Source organism: Sinocyclocheilus anshuiensis, unplaced genomic scaffold (assembly GCF_001515605.1).
Source record: "Sinocyclocheilus anshuiensis isolate Anshui unplaced genomic scaffold, SAMN03320099.WGS_v1.1 scaffold208, whole genome shotgun sequence".
NCBI lineage: Eukaryota > Metazoa > Chordata > Actinopteri > Cypriniformes > Cyprinidae > Sinocyclocheilus > Sinocyclocheilus anshuiensis.
In genome coordinates this window covers 1,026,604-1,038,370 of record NW_015557186.1, presented here as the reverse complement: position 1 = coordinate 1,038,370, position 11,767 = coordinate 1,026,604, and the positions used below count along the sequence as shown (strand labels likewise).

The 11,767-nt window shown below is 31.7% G+C and overlaps 1 protein-coding gene and 1 long non-coding RNA gene across 2 annotated transcripts in view; both read right to left on the bottom strand.

The window, feature by feature from the left end:
• Nucleotides 1–4,266, bottom strand: part of LOC107678753 (RAC-alpha serine/threonine-protein kinase-like) — a 20,163-nt gene extending 15,897 nt beyond the window's left edge. The window contains exons 1-5 of the mRNA XM_016474132.1: nt 3,949–4,266; nt 3,718–3,849; nt 1,543–1,608; nt 902–970; nt 701–826 (exon numbers count right to left, since the gene is read on the bottom strand). Coding sequence (XP_016329618.1) covers nt 701–826; nt 902–970; nt 1,543–1,608; nt 3,718–3,849; nt 3,949–4,095 — 540 coding nt within the window. The 5' untranslated portion in view covers nt 4,096–4,266. The remainder of the gene's footprint in view (nt 1–700; nt 827–901; nt 971–1,542; nt 1,609–3,717; nt 3,850–3,948) is intronic.
• A 4,249-nt stretch (nt 4,267–8,515) lies between these two features.
• The window catches only part of LOC107678754 (uncharacterized), a 27,832-nt gene continuing 24,580 nt past the window's right edge, over nt 8,516–11,767 (bottom strand). Inside the window, exon 3 of the long non-coding RNA XR_001632966.1 lies at nt 8,516–8,637. This is a non-coding gene — a long non-coding RNA (uncharacterized LOC107678754). The remainder of the gene's footprint in view (nt 8,638–11,767) is intronic.

Genomic DNA, 11,767 nt, shown 5'->3' with positions numbered 1-11,767 from the left:
TTACATTTTATTTGATTATATTATAATTTATATTAAATTTTATTTATATTATAGTTTTTGTTTTATTTTTATTTTATGATGCATACTTGTACTTCACAAGTTAATTAAAACACAATTTCTTCTCATTTGATTTTATCAAATTTTATCGTGTGATCAGGACATTAAATTAATGCACTATATTACTTGGAATATGAACGTAATTATTTTTATTTAAAAATATATATTTTTTTAAAATCAAAAGTCTTACTGATATTTCAAATAATACACACATAAATAGTTATAATTATAAAAATAAATATATAAAAATTATTTATAAATTAATATATTATTATTATTTATTAAAATCCTTTATTATATCAATATATTTTGTATATCTATGCATATACTGTAATGCAAACAAATCTCATTATAATGCATTAAAAAAAGCTTAAAATGTAAAGTAGTAATACATCATAGTAATCTTTGTTGTTTGTCTTTAATTTACAGCAATTTAATTATTATAGTCATTTTTTGTCAAAAATTAAAAAGTGCAGATTGACGCTGCAGTTTGGGTGGAAAATGTGCTGAACTGTGTAAAACATGACCTGCACGTGTTTTTGTGAGACTCATCCATAAGCGACTCCCGTAATAATAGATGGTTTATTAATGACTGAATGATGCTTTAGAGGAGTCACAGCAGATATACAGATGAGATCCTGACCTTCAGGTCCCTGTAGACCACGTTTCGCTCTGAATGCAGGTAATCCAGCGCAGACACGATCTCAGCTCCATAGAAACGTGCACGATCCTCCGAGAAAACCCGATCCCGAGACAAGTGGAAGAAAAGCTGCGGGAGAAAGGAGTGCGGGAGCGATTAAAGCATCAGATCACTGTAAACCAGCTCGTCTGATGAGATCCTCACCTCTCCTCCGTTTGCGTACTCCATGACGAAACACAAGCGGTCGTGGGTCTGGAAAGAGTATTTCAGACCCTAAACAAACACAAACAACCATGCATTAAATAAACATGATAACAAATAATTACATATTTATATATATATACACTACCAGTCAAAAGTTTTTAAACTGTAAGATTTTTTGTGTTTTAAAGAAGTCTCTTCTGCTCACCAAGCCTGCATTTATTTGATTTGCTGCTCAAGAAACACTTATTATTATTATTATTAATATTTAAAACAGTTGAGTAAATTTTTTCAGGATTCTTTGATGAATAGAAAGAGCCAGAGATCAGCATTTATCTGAAATAAAAAGCTTTTGTAACATTATACACTATACCATTCAAAAGCTTGGAGTCAGTGTATTTAAAAAATAATAATAATTGGGAAATAAATTATAGAAATTAATACTTTTATTTAGCAAGGATGCTTTAAATTGATCAAAAGTGATGATAAAGACATTTATAATGTTACAAAAGATTTCTATTTCAGATAAATGCTGTTCTTGTGATCTTTCTATTCATCTGTGAATCCTGAAAAAATTCTACTCAGCTGTTTTCAACATAATAATAATAATAATAAATGTTTCTTGATGATGAGGAGGGTCTCACCGTGAGGAAGGGGTGTTTGGAGTTCTGCAGCACACGGTTCTCTGCGAGTGTGTGAGCCACTTCATCCTGAAACACACGCCACACACAGCCACTCATTCTCAAACATGTGACAGCAATACAAACTCCACTTCTACATACTACATACTTAAACATCTTCTGAACATTTACTGCATAACTCTTTTCTTCCACTCTGAATAGTGCATCAAAATTATGATATAAACTTAAGTTTTATTTAAAAAAATAAATAAATAAAAAATAGGCCCTGCATAGTGTCTTATGTCAATTTTATTTAGGTATTAAATTCAATCTTATGTAAATATTATTTATATGAGTTTTTATTTTTCTGGGTTCATTTCATTTGAGCTATTTTAGCTATTAATCAAAAAATTGAATTGAAATCATGAAACGTATGCAATTTAACAACAATCGGTTAAAAGTTTAACAAAATAAACATTTTTAGGGCACTATGAAATGCATTTGATTTTTTTCCAAAGTCTGTTTAATTTTTTCGAAATTTTAAAATATTTTGGATTCTGTTTTTTTTTTTTTTTTCATTTTTAATTAATTTTTTTCCATTTTAATGGTTCAATTAAATGTTAGTATTCCAAAAGCATGTCTAATTAATTGAAATCATGAAACTTATAAAATTTTACAACAATTTTGTTGAGTTAAAAAAATAAGAGCCCTCTGAAATATGATTTTTTTTTTCCTGTTTTATTTTTATTTTTTCCTTTTTTTCTATTTCCATTTTAATTTTTCATCTTAGTTTAACCACTGGCTAAATTAAATTTTAGCAATCAAAAAGCATGTCTAATTAATTGAAATCATGAAATATTTATAATTTTATTATTTTTTTCCCCCAAATTCTGTTTTATTTTCCCCATATTCTATGTTTTCCATGTAAATTTTTCTGGATTTTGTTTTAATGGCTTAATTAAATTTTAATAATAATTAAAAAGCATGTCTAATCAATTTAATTCATATAACTTTAACAATTTTATAACTTATTAACATTTTTACAATGAATGGCCCTATGAAAAGTTTTATGTTTCCAGAAATTAAATTTTTCTGGATTGATGATTTAATACAAATGTATTATCAAAAAACGGTGGTAATCAAATGAATGCATAAAAAAACGAACAATTTCATTAATCTTTTAAAATATAAACAAATTAAACTTAACAATTCCTTTTATTTTTACCAAACAAAGTGTTGCACAACAGAGGTTTACTGTTAAAATTAAAACACGGAAGAAAAGTTAAATATATATATATATACTAGGGCTTTGTTCACTGACGAGCTGCGCAAAACCACGTTCATATTCGCGCGATTTTTTGCGCAGCTCGTCAGTGAACAACGGCTCTGTGTAGTTAATGCTGCTCAATGTGAAAGCCCGCACGTGATGGAGATTTACCGCTGATTACAGAACCGGCTTTCTGACAAGATGTGCATTAAATATAGCATGCGATTTATCGTGCAGCCCTAATATATACAGTAGTTTTATCAGTCAAGTATGTCTGCACTTTTTATTTGTATGTCTGTATTGTATTATTTTTTAACATTTGATGCTTTAATGAGGCTTAGACCGCATTTCAGACACAGATCATGCAAAAACTACATACATATAACTTTAAACACTATTTCAGGAGAAATGTGTTTCCATTTGTCAATAAAATAATGATTATAAAACAGAGAGTTCTGGTGCTTGATTCTGATTGGCTGAGCCGCGTTCTAAGCTGTTGTAAATTACTCTACAAAGTAACACACCTTTGTTTACATTTGTGTGTTGCTTGGCAACCACTTTGTTGCAACCACAACGGATTCCGAGGAGCTACATTGTTTGGTGGAACAATACTGTTTTTATTAATATCATTACACTTTATTTGCTCTGTTTTATTTTGTGAAACCGTACTGCGTATATGGAATAACCGTTTTATAAAAGCAATAAGCCCCGTGAAGCCATGGTTTACAGTGAATTTATAACAGCTAAGGGGGTTTTAGGCACTCCACAACGCACCTTAGCTGTTATAAATTCACTGTAAACCACGGCTTCACGGGGCTTATTGCTTTATCAAGCACTGAAAAAGATGTTTAGAAGATCTTTAAGACCATTGCAGACAAAACAGCACTCAAAATAATGTCAGAAACACTAATGTTTCTTATCTTTGCACTCACTTTGGCTACAATCACTTCTTTCTTGAGGATTTTCATGGCGTAATATTTTCCCGTTGCTTTCTCCTTCACCAAAATCACCTTCCCAAAAGTGCCTTTTCCCAGCAGTTTGAGGTATTCGAAGTCATGCATAGTCTGAAACACACACCAGCGGTCAACAAACACCTGCAGGAGCTTAATATTACTATATCATAAAGAATAGAGTCTGTGAAGATATAAGCAGTGTGTTTGTACCACTTTGAGTCGAGGTTTGGTCAGAAACATCTCCATGTCCATGTGTTCTGGAGACGCGTCCATCATCTCCTCCTCTTGTTTCTGCAGACTGTCGGACACGGTCTGGATGGCTTTGGTCCATTCCTCTCTACACAACAACACAAACATGCAAACTAACGTCTCTTCTCTGCATTTTGCACTGCAGATATTATTGGCTTTTATGACAAACTGCTTGTGATAATCCTTTATAAGTAGCTTGGATATTATCGTAAGCTAATGAAAATATTTAGTAGCATTTATCTGATTTTACTAAACAACAGTACACCTACAACTAATTTATTTCAGTCTAGTTTATTTTTATTTATTATTTTTCTATATTTATTTAAATGTGCATACATTTATATATTATTTTATTTTATTTTTTTGCTTTTACTATTTTTTGTTTGAATTATATTTATTTTATTTTAATCAGATTAATTATATTAAATTCAAGAAAATCCAATATTTTTATACAATTGTTCAACAAATACATGATTTTTTCAAATATATATTTTTACTTATTTAAATGTGTATATATATATATATATATATATACTTGCACACTAGTTTCTCTGTAAATTAAACTGAATGTCAGAGCACTTCATACAGTAAATAAGGAGCAGGTATGCAGGTGTGAGTGCGTGTGTGACATCCGGGGAAAACCACACCAGAGACACGGACAGCGAGAGAAATGACGGCAGCAATCATTTATCTTTATCTGAGAGTTTCTCCAGCACTACATTACACACACTCAGTAGGGAGCGGCGAACAGGTGCACTGCGCTTCACTCCGCACACACTCACATGCAAACCTCATACAAGATTCAATATATGATGCACTTTAAAAGAGAAAATCTGAATGAAAACAGAAGCTAAAACCTATTGACAGCATGCCACAAAACATAATTTCAACTGGCTCCTCAGAATGAGTGCGATGGAAACAAACGTGAGGCTTTCTAAAGGCCTTTTTGAATGAATGAATGAATGAATGAATGAATGATGTCCATCTAAAACTAAACATCTAAAATTAGCACGTTAATTAAACGCCTGCATAAATTTTGCACACTGACAATTATTCAAATTTTCTTTCAATAATCGACATAAATATTGTGTGTAATAATAATAAATGAAAATGTTATGTAGTCTTAACGTTTGCTCACGAGATTATTTTGCAATGTTAGAAATTAAGTTTTATATCTAAAAGGCTGGCGAGATGCAAATTTTTTTTTAAATATTTTGAATTTTATTTTTATATTTTCTGTAACAAAAAATTCACTTTAATTTTTGTTACAGTTTTAGTAATTGTGTTGTGTTTTTGTCATATATATAAAATTTTTTTTGTATGTCTGTATATTTTTTTATTTATTAGATTCAGTTTGAGTTATTTTAGTACTTCAACTTAAACTAAATGAAAATGAGAAATGTTTCTAGGAAACTAGCTGAAATAAATCAAGTTTTATTTTTTTATTTTAATATTATATTTTATTTCTGTTAATGTTTATTTTGTTTCAAGTACCAAAAATGTTTTTTTTTTTAATGGTTTTAGTTTTTGTTAACAAAAATAAAGTCTACTTTTCCAGAACCATATTTAAAACGATTTTTTAAAACTATTTTTAGCTTGACATAATCTTAAAAATGCAAAGCTCATGGCAGAAGACGTCAGAAAAACAGCAAGATTTGATTCAATGGCCAAATGCATTCATCTTAAAAAAAAAAAAAATAAATAAATAAAAATGTTGATTATACACTGCCAGTCAAAAGTTTGGAATAATTATGATTTTTTTAAATTGTTTTTAAAAGAAGCCTCTTCTGCTCACCAAGGCAGCATTTATTAGATCAAAAACACATTAAAAATAGTCAAATATTATTACAATTTAAAATTGCAGGTTTTTATGTCAATATATGTTAAACTGTAATTTATTTCTGTGATGCGCAGCTGTATTTTCAGTATCATTACTCCAGTCTTCAGTGTCACATGATCTTCAGAAATCATTCTAATATGCTGATTTGAGATTTCTTTCAGAATTTTCTGTCACTTTGCATAATAATCTACATGAATACTGTGTGTAATAAAGTAATAATGTTGTTTACTCCTAGCATTTGCTCACAAGGGTGTTTTGCGAGGTTAGAAAAGAAGTTTGACATCTAAAAAGTTGTTGCAAACTTCATGCGGCCAATCTGATATTGACAATCAATATATCCCGCTTCTGCTTTCCTTTCACACACGGATGCCTCTGCGATTCAAACGGGAATGCCATCAGTTGTTAAAACCTCGAACTTGCTGCCGAAATAAGCAGCGTCTCTGTTCTCTGCCCTCAAAAGTGCTCACTCAAAGAGGAAAACTTACGCTTTCAGCGCCACAAAGCACAATCGCCTCCAATATCCAGCAGCGATTCTGCCAGCTCTTTCCCGCAAACATATGTCGCAGAGACAGCGTGGAGGAGACATGTGTCATGTAAGAGGCCTGTCGACGAGATGGAGGACCCGGGTGAGACCACCACTGAGATCCAACGCTTCAACCCGAGCCTCCATCAGCGGCGAGATAAATAATGAGGATCAGCCACTTAATAACCACTATATTTCACAAGTGTCAGGGAGGAAGCGTTCTCTTGAACAAACATTATGGCTGTCTAATTAGTCTGTTCAATCATCTCAACAGTTTTCGCAGCGATGGCGGGGCTTCTTCACTGAATTCTGCTGAGGTGCGACTGGAGGAGACGGCCCGGATGCGTTTAATATGCTTTGCACGTCCCTCGAGGAAGCAGAAAACTGTTTGAGTTGATGGAGGTCAGATGGAGGAACTAGTAGAAGAATATCATCAAGTCCAGTCATGCATCATATATTAAATTAAGCATGCACGAAAATACACAGCGATCGGTTTTATGTTTACACTATATTTATTGTCGCTTTTCGTTTCCGTCTATTTAAGAAAACTTTGACGCAGCTTTAGTCTTGTATCCATATAACGCATTTTTAACTCTTTGAAGTGTCATTTATCAAACTAAATGTCTAATATGCATTCATTTGTTTTAATAGTTTATTTAAAAAAACACCAACCGTGTTGCAAATTAACCTGAAATTATATATTTAACTTTAGCATGCATGAAACACACTGCAATCAGTTTTATATTTACAATATATTTAATTGTTGCTTTTCATTTCTGTCTATTAAAGATGTTAAAACTTTGCCGCAACTTTAGTTGAATATCCAAATTGTTTTTAACTTATTTAAAGTGTTATTTATCAAACAAAATGTCTAATATGCATTCATTTTATTAAAAAAAACGACCTGAAAGTATACACTTAAATAAAGCGTTCATAAAATATAACAATACTGTAATATCTAAATAATGCATTGTTTTTAACTCATTTAAAGTTTAATTTATCAAACAAAATATGCATTATATGCATTAATTTTATAAATACATTTTTATAGAAATAAAAACTACCTACCATGTCACAAATGAACCTGAAATTCTATACTTAAATTAAGCATGCATTAAATAGACTGCAATCAGTTTTTTATTTAAAATATATTTCATTGTCGCTCATTTCTGTCTATTAGGGATGTTAAATCTTTGCTGCAGCTGTAGTCTAATATCCAAATAATGCATTGATTTTAACTCATTTAAAGCGTCATTTATCGAACAAAATGTCTAATATGATTTTTTTTTTTAAATCTTTATAAATAAAAACGACCTACCCATGTTGCAAATTAACCTGAAATTATATATTTAACTTAAGCATGCATGAAATAGAGTGCAATCAGTTTTATTTTTACAATATATTTAATTGTCTCTTCTCATTTCCATCTAATGAAGATGTGTTAAAACTTTGGTCTGATTTTGGTGTATTATGTATCAGTTTCATAAAAATAAATACTTTAGAAGGTGCAAAAAACTACTTAAAATTTTGCAAATTAACCTGAATTTAAAAAAAAAAAATGCAATTTGAAAGCTTATTTCTGCCATGGAATAAAAAAATAAAAAGGTAATTGAGACTTTTAATCTCAAACGTTTTACCTTTTTCTGAGTTTATATCTCAAAATGCAAACTTTTTTTCTCACAATTGCAAGTTTATATCTCAGAATTCTTCTTTTATTATCAGAATTGTGAGTTTATATTTCACAATTCAGACTTTTATTTCAGAATTCAGGCGTTTCTTCTCAGAATTGCAAGAAAAATGTCAGAATCGTCAGCTAAAAAAAGTTTTTTTTATTCCATTCCGGAAATAAAAAGGTTCCATATCACTTTTTTTGTCTGTCAAAAAATAAGACTTTGTCTTACACTAAATTTTGTTTACAAAAATAACTTAACTGCATTTATTTAAGAAATTGCATGCCATTAGCTGAAGTAAACATGCACTGTGACAATGATAGCACACCACATACTGCCTGTCATAAAAATGTAATAATATCCATGTTAATTATTGCTGTTCACATCCTGTTTTTATAAAGTAATATGTAGTTTACACAATGCACATTATGCAGTAAGTATTACGCTATTCTTCCATTCAGTTTCAAGCTGCATTCATTCACACATGCATGCCACGGAGAAGTTGTTTAACGGCGTCTCCAGCTGATCCACGTCCTGCGGACGCTCCTTATATCCGATAAACGTACCGTCACTCTTCAGCAAGAAATAGCGCGGCCTCCACGTCTTTATGTACTCTCCTGTCCGGAGAGAGAAGACAACAGAAAACTAAATAAATACAGGATCATATTAACCCTATACATCATACAGTATCATATTTGATACTCAAGGCCTCTAAATGATCAACATGATCAAACTCTGCTGTTTCACACTCGATCTCCTGCATGTCTTCTGTCTCTGATCGAGAGTTTCGAGTGTTTTATTCAGTCGAAGCTCTTTCAGTGTAATTCCTGTTTGGAGCATTTCAATCTCATCTTACTGAGACAGATTATTGGAGATATAGAGCGACCGCTGATATTTATATCATTTTATGTCAGTATCTGCTCTACTGTTATAAAGATCTCGTTGATATACATCACAAGCATCAGAATTCCATCATATAAATATCAGCTTCTCCATCAATCATGTTTTAGAGTCTCAAATCTGATCCTCAGGATCTTTTGAGGAGCGTTTGTTTCCAGAAGCTTTACTTTCACTGTTCCTCAGCGGAGGAATGATCTTCACAAGCCTCCAGAACATCTCACGGTTATTTCTTCATCTCTCAATCACTGCATTATATGTTTGGATCATTTCAATCTTATCTTACTGAGACAGATTATTGGAGATATAGAGTGACGACTGAGATTTATATCATTTTATGTCAGCATCTGCTCTACTGTAATAAAGATCTCGTTGATATACATCACAAGCATCAGAATAACATCATATAAATATCAGCATCTGCAGCAAATTCATATTTTTGTTCAGTTTGAGTCTCTGAATAATCTGAAATATATTTTTTCTTCATATTCTCACTGTATCAGACTATATGAGCCAGAAAAGCCTGAAGGATCAAATATGATACTCAAGAAAAAAACACATATGTAAACTGTTTTATCTATATACCATTCCTTTTATTAAAAAAATTCTATTTCAAAAGCTTTTCTGACTATTTAAGCCATTATTATGACTTTTTCCTCAAAATTATGACTTGGTGTGTCATAATGACTTGTAATCTCATTATTGACTTTTTATCTCTACATTTTGACTTAGTGTGTGTCATAATATCAACTTTTTATCTCATAACTATAACTATTAGTATGTTAGTTTAGATTTTTTATCCAAACACTGACTTTTTTATGTCATAATTTTGACTTTCTATCTCATAGTTTTGACCATTATCTCATAATTACGACTTATCTCAAAAGTATGACTTCATGTCATAATTTAAACTTTTTATTTTATAATCATGACTTAGTATGTCATTTTTTATATTATCTAAAAAATGATGACTTAGTGTGTCATAATTATGACTTTTGTATCTCAAAGTGACTTATTGTGTCATAGTTATGACTATCCATATCATAGTTTTGATTCAGTATGTCATAATTTAAACTTTTTATCTCATAATGACTTGGTATTATGAGTTGTTATGGTATTATGGTATTACATTTTGAGTTGAAAATTATGACAGTCATAATTTTGACTTTATCTCATAATTATGACTGTATGAGCCATAAAAACCTAATGCATCAAATATGATACTCAACAAAAACACATGCAACTTTTTTCAATAAACTGTTCCATTTAAAAAAAAAAACAGATTTTTCTGGCTATAATTTCCCATTTCAGGCTTCACAGAGTTAAGAACATTTACTGAATTAGGAAACGATTGTAATTGCATATGAAACAATGACACAAGCATGCATCTAAATTTCGATGCAAAACCTCCAAACAACAGCAAAGCACCTCCGTTTCCAGAACAGCACACGAGAAAGCGTTCGAAAGCACGCACAAAAGCTGCTGCCGTATTCTGCAAGCGAAATCAATCTGTGCTGAGGACGGTGCAGAAATCACTGCACCAGATGTTGCGGAATTGGAAACGAAAAAACGGAGAGAGTCTGCAGCACGTCAGAAACACAGAGACAGTTTGAATAGTTATCCAGGAAAAGTGTAATTTATTTTTAATTACGGGAGTCGAATATTAACCCCATGCAGGGTCTGAGCAAGCTGTCCTTAATTGGCCCATTTCCTCTGTCACTAAAGTGTGCATGTGTCACGGCAAACGTCTGTCTCGCTGATTTTTAGCAGCTTTCGGCTCATTTGAGCTGTGACAGACCAGAGGAGCAGCGACTGGCCCGTAACAGAGCAACTACACATGCATTTGTCATCTAAACTCATACTCCTGCTGCTGCCAAACATGAGGATTTTACAGGCGCTGCACACAAACTTCAGATCACTTGCAGCTTTCTGAAGAGAATGCACATTTTCAACGATATCAACTTTTTCGTTTTTACTGGACCGTTCACATGATGATGAGCAGGCGAAGATGTGCTCATGTGAAGCTCAGTGTTGCTGGATAATGCTTGTGAATTGAATATACTTTCCTGCAACGGGAAATTTGGTTTGGACTTCATGAACAGCAGCTAAAACACAAATGCACTAATGATTTAAGCAAAGCCGTCTAGTATAAGGGTTTGTGAACCCCTGACGGTTTGGGAGTTGATAAAAAATTTAAAATTAAAATAAACATTTTTAAAATAAAAAATTGAAATATAGCACTTACTTAATTGATTAAAATCATAAAAATGTAAAACTGATATCATAAAAATGTTAAATAATACATTTCACATTAAAACAATCAAAACAGACTAAAATCGTAAGAATGTAAAAGTAAAATAAATAAATAATTTCCAAATAAGAGCAATCAAAATAAAACGTACTAAAAATTCTGTAATCATAATAGATATTTGATATAAAAAAAGTGAAAATACAACTCTAACTAACAATTACTAAAATCATAAGAATGCAAAACAAAAACAAAAAACAAACTCCTAAACCATGAAACACATCCTATAGTGGTGTGTGTGAGTGAGTGTGTGTGTGTGTGTACGTTCTCCTATAAACTCGAATGTTTTCCTGTCTCAGCGCTCCTTCCTCTTCCTCTTTCTCACACTCAACACTTCTTCTTCTCTTACACGTGCCTCTCATTTTGCTCAGATCAGTGATGCAGACGCAAACCAGGAACAATCACACAGCTCTTCATGCAGTTTTGCAGGTATTATATTGGTGGTGTCACATACATTAGCTTTAACAGACTGATGTTACTGCAGATGTGTGTGTGTGTGTGTGAGTGAGTGAGTGAGTGAGTGAGTGAGTGAGTGAGTGTGT